The 13,957-nt window shown below is 43.7% G+C and overlaps 1 protein-coding gene across 1 annotated transcript in view; it reads left to right on the top strand.

Annotated features, from left to right (window-relative positions):
- Positions 1-13,342, top strand: part of cxadr (CXADR Ig-like cell adhesion molecule) — a 39,870-nt gene extending 26,528 nt beyond the window's left edge. The window contains exons 3-7 of the mRNA XM_038707839.1: positions 2,989-3,193; positions 6,798-6,953; positions 7,078-7,200; positions 8,594-8,732; positions 10,430-13,342. Of these exons, the coding sequence (XP_038563767.1) occupies positions 2,989-3,193; positions 6,798-6,953; positions 7,078-7,200; positions 8,594-8,732; positions 10,430-10,712 (906 nt within the window). The 3' untranslated portion in view covers positions 10,713-13,342. The remainder of the gene's footprint in view (positions 1-2,988; positions 3,194-6,797; positions 6,954-7,077; positions 7,201-8,593; positions 8,733-10,429) is intronic.
- Positions 13,343-13,957: the final 615 nt, after the last annotated feature.

Below are 13,957 nucleotides of genomic sequence, written 5' to 3'. Positions count from 1 at the left end.
GAATTCAGTGTGGGTGGTTCCCCAGTAGGGCCTCTTCCTCTTCATGTATGAATGCAGCTGTAGAAATATATCAAATGTTCCCAAATTGCATCTGGTTCCATAGTTTATTTTCTTTATTACGTGCTATTTAGCTGAGGTCTATCTACACAGCCATTAAGGTTGCCGAACCTTTGTAGGAATTTAAACAGCCCAGACATCTCTCTCTGAACATATTTGTTCTCCTTGACCTATTAGATTTTGCTCGCTATACACACACACACACACACTCACAGTCATAAAGCCTTTAACCAATATGAAGGCACGCTCAGAGTATATTCTTTGTAATTAGCCGCATATTAATTCCCAGGGGCTGCTTAAATGTATGTGACAGTGTTAAATGGGATTAGGCCGATCTGCAAGGACCAAAGCTACCAAGTCAGGGAAGGAAATGATAATGAAGGCTAAACTCCGTAGCCAGAGGCTCTCAGATGCTTAGAAGGCATGGTGAACCTTTACTCACATGGCCTGAGATGAGCCAATCTAGGCAGCTCTTAAAGGAACAGCCACTATCAGATCAAACTTTAAAGTGGAGAGCTTGTCAACAGGATCGGCCCACACACCACCGGGGTCATATAACTGGGAACTCAAACTGCTGTCTCTGCAAGCAGGGAGATGGGTTGTGTGCTGTGCCTCACATGTGCAACCCTCAGAATTTTGTTCATATTAATGAACCATATATTTCAGCTGCATTTACTTTGTAATGATGCAATCAGAAGTAATGCCACAGCGTTATCTATTCAGTCGAGTATCTGGTGGGGAATGATGGCCTCCTTGATCTGACATATCCCGCACATCATCAGGGCCGTTTTGAGGGTGGTGAAGCATAGTTAATGCATGTTGCTTTGTTGGGCTTGAATGAGACATACCAGGCATGCCTACAGTCAGTCATTTGCATTTGGCTGTCATTGCCTGGCTACAGATTAACTGAAAGGAGGGTGTGCCCTGAGCGTTTAACACAGCTGTGAGAACGAGGAAAACTATTAGGAAAATGAAACCTGAATGGTGTGAATAGGAGAGGACTCTGCGCACAAAAATAAATAGCTTTTACCCGATATCATACAAACTGTCTCTTTTGTCCTTGAGCGCGGCAGCAGAGCCTTTTGTTTGCTGAAGTTATTGCGACAGGAATTTCTGCGTGTTGACAAAGTATTGGAGGATTTGGACGTAAAGCCATGACACCGTTTGGTGAAAATTGTGTAGTTTGTTTTTACATGAGTGGTGATTGTGAATGCTCATGGCCACATTTTGTTATATTCTCTATAGCCTCAATGTTGAAGGATATTTAATCCGTTTTAAGGCAGTGATTCTGCTTTAACCTTGCAAAGCGGTTTGGAGCAGAGCCGTACCCGTGAAAGCATGTGGCGGCAGCACTTTGAGTCTACCAACTTAAAAAAGCGTCTGTGGGAGCTCAAAGACACGGTGCTGCACTCCCAGCGCTCTGCAGGTTGTTTAGAGTAAACAGGTACTGCGGCTCTCTGTTTTGCTCCCAAATGATCTGCACCTCTTCGACTTCCCTCCCTGAGCAACAGCATCACATGACAATGACCTCATTTATTGTGTCTGAGGAAACTAAGCCTGGCCAATAGAGGGCTTTTACCTCTGCAGCGTGATCCGTCCACAGAGAGTGGCCAGGTGGCGATTGTATCATTGAGTGTCCTACCTGTTATGAAACGCAGCACACAGACTGTAGTGCTCCTCTGTCCTTTCCAGCCCCTGCCAGCTTGTCTAGTCATTTGCCCTTTTCATTTTTATTCCCCAGGCCCTTTATGGGATTTTTTTTTTCATTGGATCATGATTCTCAAGGTTATTGTGCAGTTCAGAGGTGTGCATGTGTGTAAGCGCTCCCATCTGTGTGCCGGTGAAGTGGCTGAGCCCAAGTGAGAGTTGTTGTTTGGCTGAGCTCGGGGCAATTTAATTTCCTCCCCTCCATGGTCTCATCTCACATATTGCTGTTATTACTGCTGATGTTCTGATCCCCGGTGAAGGATAGGTTTCCCTCCCCTGGGAGCCGTGAGGAATTTTAACTGCATTACCTGTTTACGTGGCTAATATGAACAAGATGAGCATGGCGCCCATTGCAAGCATGCCTGCCTTGCAGCTACAGGAACTAGTCTTCCAGTTGGAAATGGAGCAGAAAGGCAACTTGGTGTAGACTCACCAGAACCTCACTGACTCTGCTTCCCTTTTGTTTTGCTTCCTTTGAGTTCTCTGCCTCCTCTGAAGGGTTCATTATTCTTCCTCCCCTCCTGCCATGTTTAGTCTTTTCCTCTCTCCTCCTCTCTACCCAGGGGTATTGCTGTGTTGTACGCCTGGTGTTGAACGTGGCACAGAAAAGCCAGTAGAAGACCGTCTCCATGGAAATGTGGAATAATATGCCAGTTTTTATGAAAGCGAATGAGAACCCTTTTCATTCTTGTTTGCTTTTCTTTTACCCTCCTTGTCCCCCCCCTACACATCACTGCACTACAAACTATGAGGTTTCTTGTTGGCTCTACCTGGCCTTTATTTCTAGGCATTTCCTTGCTGCTTTCGAAACCCAGACTCTGTGTGTGTGTGTGTGTGTGTGTGTGTGTGTGTGGAGGGGGGTCTGCTCTTTGTTGACACAGCAGGTGTTGATTTGGCTCCACAGAGGTCGCTTTGTTAGTTCCACCTTCGTTCTTCTTAAACACAGAAAGGGCAGAACAGCACAGGCGGCTGGTCTGAAGGGCATTGCAGAGATAAAAGAGAGGATTCTTTCTCTCTTCCATATATTTTTGTTGGTTCAGTGAACAAGGCCGTTGCTTTCAGAAAGCGCATAACTGTCATTTCAAGGCCTTTGTTTTGCTTGTTTCCAAGGAAGGACTTTTATTTTTGTAAACGTTTAAGTCACATAATATTAAACACATGATATTAATTAGGTATGCTTTCTTAACTAAAACACTCTTTTCCTGCATTCCTTTCCACATCCAGGTGATCCTGTACTCAGGTGACAGGGCGTACGAGGACTACTATGCCCCCTTGAAGGGTCGAGTTCACTTCAACTTAGCCGACCCCAAGAAAGGCGACGCCTCCATCAACCTGACGGCGCTGAAGGCATCCGACTCAGGCACCTACCAGTGTAAGGTGAAGAAGGCGCCTGGTATCCGCAGCAGGAAGATGCTGCTGATTGTCATGGGTAAGTGGAACAAACCACTGAACACATGCGGGTGTTAGGTTAGCAGTCTTTTTTTCCCCACACAGTGTAAATTCTCTCTCTACACAGTGGAAATGCACCAAATCACACGCCCTTTGCCCTCCTTGGCTGTTTTGATGTAATCCCTTCTAAAATCAAGCGCATAACCTTCCTGGAGGCTGTAGAGCGTTTCCTCCTTTGTGCTGTATTCACCCTTGATGCTCTGTGATGATAATCCAGCTTTTTTTATTTTTAGAATTAAAATAAATAAATAATTATATATTTTTTTTATTACAGCTTCCATTGTAAACGAATGCAGTTGTTATATTCCTATCATATTAACCGTGACAACAACGACAACATAAAATGGTTACACCTTATACATTTTAAAACATTAATTAACAACTGCGATAATACAGGCAACGTTAATTAAACAAATAATCTGGAATATTATTTCCTCTCTTTTAAAAAATGTGGACAAAGCTCAGAAATGGAGTGTTTGCACTCATTTCCCTTTTTATTGCACATGATGAGATGGGTGACACATCAGAGTTGTATAAGTCAGATGATTCACTCCCTAGGCAAACACACACACACACTCGCGCGCACACAGTGGCCTTGCTGATCGGTCGGCTGACTAAAGGATGTCGAAAGTGAATGGCCTCCCGAAACCCGCCTGGTATTTGCATATGGGAAAAACAACCTACATGCGCTGCACTAGTCTGTGTTGTAAGCTGTGTGCCATTATCCACAGCCCTGTCATCACAATAGTTCCTCCTTTCTAAAGATAGGGCGGTCCTGTTGAAATTATATCATATGTACAAAAGTATATCATATGTACAAAAGTGACTGCGTCAACTAGCTCAACCAGAAAGACGAGCGCTATTAGAAAACAGACCTGTTATTCAGGAGTTGTGTGGTGGCACCACTAAGCTGTTCTCTGATAAAAGAGAGGGATTGCGACAGATAAGCTGACCATTAACTGTGACTACAGCTGACCTCAATAACCACTGACAAACCCCTTGGGAAGGCTACTTCACATAAAAATTGATCTGACTAGAAGTAACATTAAAACACAAATCGCTGCTTAATCAATTGCTGATACATGTAGTTATAGTCACTGTGTCACCTCCTGCCTGCGACAGTCCCACACTCCCTCACCACCAGTGTGGGAGGGTAGCAAGCCTTCTGATTCGTCAGTTGTTTTCATGTCTATTTTAAAAGGTTGGTCAATGTCATTGCTTAACTTGATAATTTCAGTCCTATCTTAACCCATCCTGTTGAATATAGAAACCGCATATTAGCTGAGGTTGTAATGTTTGTTGTTGTCGTTGAGTAGTAGTACAGTTATATACAGTATGATATCCAGTGCTGATACTTTTGGATCACATTTTACTCATTCATGCTTGTCAGGTGCCCGTGTTAAAGTATTAAAAACCCATGTGTCTCTCTCCTCAGAAAATATTTCTCATATTGTGTCATTCCGGTGTTACTGTTACTGTTTTGTAGGATGTACCGTCAAGATGTTCTTATTTTGCTTGATTGTCGTTTGATAATTTGATTTCATTTGTCGAGTGTGTCCTGCTGTGTATGAGCATCAGCTAGGTGACTAAAATGGAAATCCAACTTTCACTGTAGATAAAATGCAGATGTCTTTAGCTATAGCGTGTGTGTGTGTGTGTGTGTGTGTGTGTGTGTGTGTGTGTGTGTGCGTGCGTGAGAGAGACAGATAGCTCGAGGCTACAGAGGCTGTCAGGCTGCTAGCCATTGACCCCAGGGGCAGGGGCGATCTTAGCACAGAAACATTGACAAGGAGAGGTGAGGACATCTTGCCTGCTCTGCATTTTACCTTCAGGTTGATCTTGTCACAACGTGGATGGTCCCATGAACGGGCGGAGATGCGTATGCATATGTCTGCACAAACATAAACACTCCTTAATGTATACTCTGGGTTTTTCTGTGTCTTGTCACAAACGCTGCCATATGCAGGTATACACACACATGCTGACACCTGCAGTGTACATGTTGTCCAGGTACTGTACAGGGGTCACATGTTGTGTATTCTCCTCTGGTTGCAACAGGACATTGAAGTTAATAAGAGGAGAGTACCCACCTGCAGTTCAGCACTGCACGTCAGCAACTCTCACAACTCTTTCTGCTCTCTACAGCCAATCATTTAGCTCTGCCTGCCTAAGGTCCAGACAGTCCCCATGGCATCCAGGATCTCACTGCAAAGCTCACCAGCCATTCTCATTAATTCTGTCTGCCTGGCTTTAGTGCCCACTAGGTGCTTGTATTTCACGTTACCATTCAACAATCAGCTGTCAGTCTTTGAATTTGCACGCCTCCTCCTGACCGCTATGAACACCCCAATCTAGCAATCCCTTTCTACTTATCTTGTCCACAAGATAGCCTTGTGCAACTCATAAATCTCAATTCATTATTCGTTAAACAGAGCCAGGCTGGCTGTATCTCTTTGCCCTTTATCTCTGTGCTCCTCCAGCCTCTGTCACCTTCTTCTTTGACCTCATCGTTCAAACAAATAAATCTGCTCATCGGACGGTGGTGCTAATATGAGGAGCTGTGTGTTACAGCGCTCAGACTCAGTTGACTTTCACCTTTATAAGAAGCATTCAAAATGTCATAGCACTTTAACATTTAGGGTGTGGGTGTGTGTGTGGGTGCAACACAACAGCAGCAAAGAGCAGAGCAGTGAGTTAGGAGCTGTACAGCCATGGCCCTCATCACTCCCCCATCTGTCCATCAGCGCTCGCTTAATTTTTGCTCTGCCCCTCTCTGTTGTGCCGCCTCCGCCCTGACCTCGTGTGTGTTTATTAGATTAGTAGGAGCACTCAGTACTGTCAGTCTACTGTTAATCCTTAACGGTTATGCCTGCTAAACACCCCTCCCCCCTCCTGCCTGACACCTGGTTCAGATCTGGAGAGCCCCACTCCAGGGTTTTTGTTGTTACAGAACCCATTATTAGCATGCCATGATGCTTTCTATCATACTTGGATTGCGGCCTCAGATTTATTCTATGCAACCGTTACCCCTCATAGTCTCTCTCGCTCTCTCTCTCTCTCTCTCTCTCCTCCTCGCCTGGCAGACTGTGTGTCTGTGTTTCACTGGAGCTGGTCTGCTTTTAATTTGGAGCTCTGTTTGTTTTTGAATCCCCCCATCTCATCTCCTGCCAACACTCTTGACTGGCCGGTGCAGTGTTTGCACACGTTCGGCTGTAAGACCGCTTCGCCTCCATCCTTAAACCCGAACGCTACGTGTGCGTGTGTTTGTGTGTCCAATGCCACACGGTTCCCTTCTTGCTTGTGATTATCCTGAGTGACAGCTCCTGTAATAACAGCAGCTGGATCAATTACTGTAATTACTGCTCTCATTACGCTGATGACTGCTGCTTTGAGAAAGGGAGGAAATCAACTTTACAAATACACAATACAGACAAACAACTTGCTCACAACATGAAAGATTGAAAAATAACAGGGTTGTATGCAGGGTGGACTGTGTTGTTCTGAGCTAATCGGGCCACCTGGTTGTGTCTGCTATTTTTCACCTCCCTCAATCACTTTCCTTCATTCCTTTTTTCTCTCCGCAGTGAAGCCATCAAAGCCCAGGTGCTATGCCGAAGGCCCCACACAGGAAGGCAAAAACATTGTGCTGAGGTGCATATCTAGCGAGGGCACCAACCCCCTACAGTACAGCTGGGAAAAGACCACTGACACCAAGCTGCTGCCCGCCACCGCTGTGTTGGGTAATGGACCCTGTCATAAGCCCAACGGAACAAATACAAAACTGTGTTCAAGTCCTACACACAGGTCCGCTTTGTGTTTAGCACGGTCATCTCTTCATTGATGTGTCCTTTACCCTCACAACAGATCCCGTGGGAGGCACCATTAACGTGAGGAACGCATCTGCTAGCGCATCTGGCACCTACCGCTGCACTGCCTCCAACCGGATTGGCAAAGATGATTGTATACTGTATCTCAATGTGACACCTCGTGAGTACCCAACTAACTTCATGTTGATGTTTTAACCTGTATTCATGGTACAGGTACAATATGGAGCCCTATCTTCTTTCTTTCAAGTCAGTATACCACCACCCTTTGTACCTTCAAGAGTACAGTTATATATCACAGCAGTGAAGTAAGGTATTGAAAACAAGACAGCCTTGCTGGCAGCTTTGTAAAGCTCTACTTAGGCACAGCGGTACTCCTTCCAGTAAGCTAAATACTACGTCAACATGCTAACATGAACTACAGCTGGAACTCATTAGTCTGTAGGTATTTAGTTATGAACATAAGTATTGGAAAAATTGAATAATTGTACATTCTGTGTGTTACGGTGTGATATGTTACGTGCAGTGTATGTCCCTCTGATGTAACCTGGGAGAGCCAAAGACAAATTTCCACTGAGATGGACAATAAAGTCAATCTAACCTTACCTTATATGATACTTGACCTGATGAAAGGATCACAAAAGTTATTACATTTCATCGTGAGAGGGACATTAATTAATGGTGATCCATGCAATACTTCTTTTAGAGATTAGGTCTGCAACTTATTTTCATAATCAATTAATGGTTGTTCTTGCCATCCATGAGGCCATGCAACTAGGGTGGCTAAAAATACAAAATTGCATATGTGGTACCTTTTTAATAAATGTACCGAAGTTGTAAATTGGATAAAAACTTAACAAAAAATAGAAATCTGCCTGTTTATTACAGCAACAACATATAAATTGGACTTGAGCAAGCCAAGTGGTAGTGTTATAACATTGTTATCTTCTAAATGCGACAGCCACTGAAGTAAAAGTCCTACTGAAGTTTCCGTTGCATTTAGAAAGATGGGATCCATTTGATTCACAAGTGGCGAGGATTTTGGCAGTGTCAGCTTCTTGAGTAGCAGAAGCTGTGGCACCACACAATGACAGCGCTGTCGAAATCAAGTGCTGGAGCAGAGGGCTTCTATCTGTTGACTCTTTAGCACTGTTCTTTGGTCCTGCTTCTGTTTCAAATTCATTCTTGAGGGCCAGATATACTCCAAAACACGCCGCGGTTCAGTTTATGATTTGGTGCCTGCATACACATTGCAGTCGGCAGATGAAGATATTTACGTCATGCAGACACAGAAACTAGAATGTGCGCTTTAGTTGTGGGGAAAATCTCAGTGACATTGGTAATTGCACTTGCAATTTAACTTTTTCAATGTGATAAGCCGAGAAAAGCTGAGAAACGGTCACTCACCCAAAATCCCGGTCGAAGCACCGCTTTGACTTGTAAAATAATCCAGCACTATCTTTTAAAGTCTTTGTTGGACACATACCCTTAGTTATGTTTAAGTCATTGCTACCCAAATTACATTTCCCAATCCTTTTCTTCACTTTGTTGTCCAGCCCCCAACACTGCAGGCATAGTCGCAGGAGCCATAATTGCTGTGCTACTGATCCTCATCATTATAGCAATCATCCTCTTCTGCTGTTGCCGTGCCCGTCACAGGAAGAAGTACGAGAAAGAAATCTGCAACGAGATAAGGTACGCTCACTGAAACATCAATGAGACTTGGCTCAGAGATACCCAAATCTCCCTTTTGATGGAAGAATATTTTGTAATGTTGTGTAGTCTTTGCTGTATAATGAGAAATGTGTCTCAGGTCATATAATACTGGATTGAATGTAAGCGTAAACATACCATAGGGTACATGTGGTTATTACTCACAGCTCCCCCTGTAGTGTGACCTGTCCAACAGCCCCAACAACCATGAAAATGGTTTTTCTCCATCAGCGTTTTTCTTTTTTTGCCCTTCCTCAAATAACCAGCTGTGGTAATCAGTTTGAAAGCTTTGTTTGCTCTGTGGATTCAGTGTCATGTCTGCTCTGCTGCTGGCTGCCCCCCCCCCCCCCCCTCCAGAGCCACCTACCCCTAAGCCCCCCTCACCATCCAGCTCTCCATCCGGCCCACGGGCTCTGGACAACCCCTGGGCTTACTATCACTCTGCTGCGGACTGAATCTGTCTAAGACCACAATGTGACAGTGCTCACGCTGTAGGACAAAGAGGATTAGACCACTGGTCCTGTCTCGTATACACAGACGCACGCATTCGCTGAAACACCACAGCATGAACTATGGACTAAACAAGCTCTGGCCCCTCAGGCTCAGTTTGATTGAGCATTTAACTGGATTATTGCTGCTTATTAGTTGTTAATGTGGTGGCAGAGGGAGTAGAGGGCATTTGGTTGCTCAGCTCAGTCTCTGCAGGCTATTACACAGTCAGCGCGGCTGAGCAGTGCAGACACTGCCCCAACCAATCAAACAGGCCAACTCCAATTATTTGTCCCTCTTACTGAGTCAAATCATGTTTCGCTCTTGAAGTGACTCATGCAGACTCTTTAAACATGCATTGTTTTCCTCACTGTGGGCAGCAAGGGCCCGACATTCCAGACTCTTATACCTGTGTATGGTTTATTATGGAGCCCCCTAGGGTTTATGGCAAGAATATTTTGGAGAACTGCTTTTGTTACCTCGCAATACTAGACTTGCAGTTTGAGTTTATCATGAGAGTCCATCTGCCTGCTGAATCCTCTTATTGACGTCCTGTTTTCTTACTTGTAAGCCACACTGAACATTTGGAAACATCCGTTAGTGTCCGTGTAGTTACGTTCCTCAGAAGGATTGGAAGAAAAAAAGTAATACGGGGTAACACAAAATTTATTGCAAGAGAAGCAAAAGTAGTTCTCCAAAAGATGATTGTCTTGAACTAGGGATGCACCAAAATGAAAATTCTTGGCCGAAACCGAATATAATGAAAAACTTTACCGAATACCGAAACAAGGTTTTTCCCATTGATTTTACTTTTTTTCCCATTGCATAAATTGAATAGTCAAAATGGGCTTTTTACTCAGTGTTTCCCACAGGATTTGGAGAGACTATGGTGGGTGAGTCCGAGACCTGAGAGGGTCCAGTAAAGTAATTGCATGTGTCCATTTACTTGTACACATGGACACATGTAATATGTTTTATACTTTTTGTGAATATAATCCAATTTATCTTATTCCCATACTGGTGGCTGAACATTCGGTGCATCCCTATCATGAACCTTACAGGGCTCTGTAGTTTATAGCACCCTAAGAAAATCATTTTCTTTATTCAATTTCTAACTTGACAATCATGTAGGTGAATGAAAGAGAGTTTTCAATCTTGTCTAATTACACTGTTGTCTCTGTTTCCTTCAGAGAGGATGTGCCCCCTCCCAAGAGTCGTGTTTCAACGGCGCGCAGCTTCACCGTGGGCAGCCAGCGCTCCTCGCTGGGCTCCATGTCGCCTTCCCACCTTAATGATTTCGCCAACAAGACCCAGTACGACAAGATCCCCTCATCTGAGGAGTACGAGAGGCCTCCGAGTCAAGTACCTCTGCCCCCGCCCACTGCTGCCAAGATGCCCGGCCGCAACCTCAGCCGCATGGGGGCCATCCCTGTCATGATCCCTGCCCAGAACAGGGACGGCTCAATCGTCTAGCCTGTCCTCTTCTCGAGAAGGGGGCAAAGGGGAGGGTTTGGAGGAAGAGAATAGGACAAAAGCCAATGAAGAGGGAGCAAAAGCTGGGATGGGCTGACTTTTAGCTCTTCATTATTTACAAACGGGAGTAAACTCCTCTTATGAAGGCCTGGCTCTGCTGTGGTGCTGAGAAGAGAGTTATACTGGAATCACAACAGAGCACATGAACTTTTTTAAAATACAAAATAACCTTTTATGAATTTTACTTCTTGGACTTTCTCACTGAAAAATGAATTGGTGTGAATACAAAGCAGAACGGTCAATACACAAATTATATTGTATATAAGTGATTGCATGTTTTTTTTTTTATATATATATAGATTGCCCTTGCTGTAGAGATACTGTATGTTCAAAAGAGATCCAGGCCCCTAATTGGCTAGCAGTGCAGCTGTATGCATGCATGTATGTATAGAATTGCAGCTGTATGTGTGTGTGACTATATATAAGTGTATGTATGTATGTGAATGGGAGTTTGGGAAATGTATACTTCATTGTCTTTCAATGCCTACATAGCGATATGATCATTTTTCAGGCAATCCGGTCAAACAGTTTCTGACAAATTAGATGTTCTGACCCATTGGAAAAATGCAAAGATCGACTTATTAGAAGAAAATTCACAGATTTGAATTAATCCTTCGACAGAGTTGAAAAATCTAGGCCAGACGTTTTCTGTTGAACTGTTGTTGTTTGAATTGTCCAGTCTGGGCTTGGATGGGGGGCTGAAGTGGTCAGGATTGGTTGGTGGTGAGGGGGAGGTTCAGGCCACCTCATCTTGTGATTGGGTGGATTAGTGCTTCTTGACCAAGCTTAAAAAAAAACAATAAAAGACCCCCATCCCTCCTTCAGAGATCTTAGGAGGAGGTAGTGGATAGGGGATAAGGGGGGCAGCTGGACAGCAAGGTTCACTGAGCAATCAGCTTTGATTGTGTTTGACTGTCAACAGACCCGTAACCCCTGTGACCACCAGAATGTGTTGGCCTCCCCAAACACACACACACACACACACCATATTCGCAGGACAAGAGCGCAGAGTGTTAATCATCACTTGTAGTCACCCCCACAGATGTCTGGCATATGTAATCCTCCTTATTTGCAGTTGCATTACAAGGAGTCAATATCTTGATTAACCTTCTCTCTGTGGTCAGTATGAAACCTTTCATGGCTTCTGTAGCTTTAATTGGACTCTTTTAATGAAGGATGTGAAGCTTGTATACATGACCAAAGTGCCCACAAAGAGGAACAAATGTGAAACGCCTTAGTATGCTGAATTGTTTAGTCAGTGCAAGTTGCCATAGGCCAGCCCTTACAGTTAGCGGATTATTCTACTCTTAAACCATGCCCCTTCTTCCAAAATAATTTCAAAGCCCAACATGTGATCTAATTTAAAACAACCCAGTATGAAAACTTGGAGTGGGCAAACTGTTTCTTTTTGCTGTGATGCCTTATTCCTTATTTTAGCCTTAACGCACCTCCCCTGAGTTCACCTCTGTTCAGCCCTCACAGCTGGATTTTAATAACTTCTATTGTGCCTTGTTGTCCCAGTTCAGTAATGTCATAGCACGTCCGCTGGTGTGCCGTGCTATGTGCAGTAGCATCATCCTGAAGGGCCGTCATAGCCCACAGCCACTAGAACAATACAATCATCAGTACAGTTATAGATTTCTGTTGCTTCGATCAGGTCAGGTCTAGAATTTCCCACACCCACTCACCTCATACAAATTCCCCCATAGCTTATCTACACATTAATCACTGTCTTAAAGCTTTGATTTAGCATTCCAAAACATTACATCATGTTTTGTTTTTTTTTGTTTTTTTTTTACATTTATTTAAAATTAGGTAAACTGATGTGATTTTTTTTTTTTTAAATAACATAAATGGTTCTGGCTGTATGTATAAATATCCTGTTGAAGTAACCCTATCTAATCACAACAGAGTCGGGATGATATAAAAATGATTTTGTTTTTATGTATATGTGATGCTATGCTGTGCTTGGCAAATCTAAATCTAAAACAGAAGAGGAGGGGCGGTGTGGGTCTTGTCAGTACAGTAAATGCTCCCTAGAATGATTAAGGACATTTCTGGCATTGTGTGAGTGTGTGTACGTTGCTGTGTGTGAATTGTAGGACCTAAAGGGAGGTGACAGTTGTAACATCTTGCCTTGACTTCCTCTCAGATTTGATGTCACACCTATTTTCTAACACCAAGGAAAGTGAGATCTGGGTCCGCTTTGGACAAAGAAATTAGATCTGTCAGTTCCTCTTAGGTGTGTGTGTGTGTGTGTGTGTGTGTATTGTACATGAAGGAAGTTTGCTGCCAAGATTGGCCCCTGTAGAATTCTAGCTGGATTTCACCTGCTGACAAACTGTACAGGGCTCTTAAGGAGGTAGTCCTGTTACTGTCCCTCTATGTGCTCAGTTCATTAACTACGACTGCTATTAACAATATTAACTGTAGCTTTGAAATCAGCGTACTAATACTGTATGAAGATCTCCTTTGAGGTTTGCACACTGTGTGAAAACCAATTTTTCTTTTTGTGTGTATTTTTGTGCTGTATTTTTGAATAATAAAAGTCCACGGACTAAAGAAAAATAGCCAGCTATGTTTGTTTATTTGTTTGTTTACAGAAGCAGTGGCAGCTGTTGACTTGAGCATGAGTAAAACTCAATTTCTCTCCTTACCAGTGGCGCATGCTCTCCGGGGACTCTGCTTCCTGCAGCTTTTTGACTGTGATTAATTTTAATCAGCCAGTGAATTCCACCCTTTACACCAGGTGAGGTGACTTTCTAACCACTTAATGACTGTAATTAATCAATGAAGCGGGCAGGCACAATCACCGCCTGCTGTCCGCAATGCTCGCCATTCAGCTCCAGTGTAAACATGCAAAGGTTTTTGACCTGACTCTCCTACCGGCACTGCTGAGTTATCCGCTCATCCTGTAGGCCCTCTTATTGACTCGTTCTCATTCCCCTGCTGCACTGTATTGTCCACAACAACGTGGCCATTTGTTTCAACATTAGTTTTAGGGTTTTTTTGCTTAGCTTTTTTTCAATTACAGCCAATTTCCCCCCTTGGTTAATGTTGCAAGCCAGCACTAATCAAAGTTGTACAAAATTAGCTCTCTAATTAAGTATGCTGAATGGTGTGAAATGCCTGGTTAATGACTGGAGGACAAATCATGCACATGTCCGCGTTACATCTTTCTATTC

This window comes from Micropterus salmoides, unplaced genomic scaffold (assembly GCF_014851395.1).
Source record: "Micropterus salmoides isolate LMB-PRFRI ecotype aquatic unplaced genomic scaffold, ASM1485139v1 Ms_hic_scaffold_9, whole genome shotgun sequence".
Taxonomy (NCBI): domain Eukaryota; kingdom Metazoa; phylum Chordata; class Actinopteri; order Centrarchiformes; family Centrarchidae; genus Micropterus; species Micropterus salmoides.
Note: the sequence above shows the minus strand (reverse complement) of the source record. Positions and strands in the feature narration are given on the sequence as shown.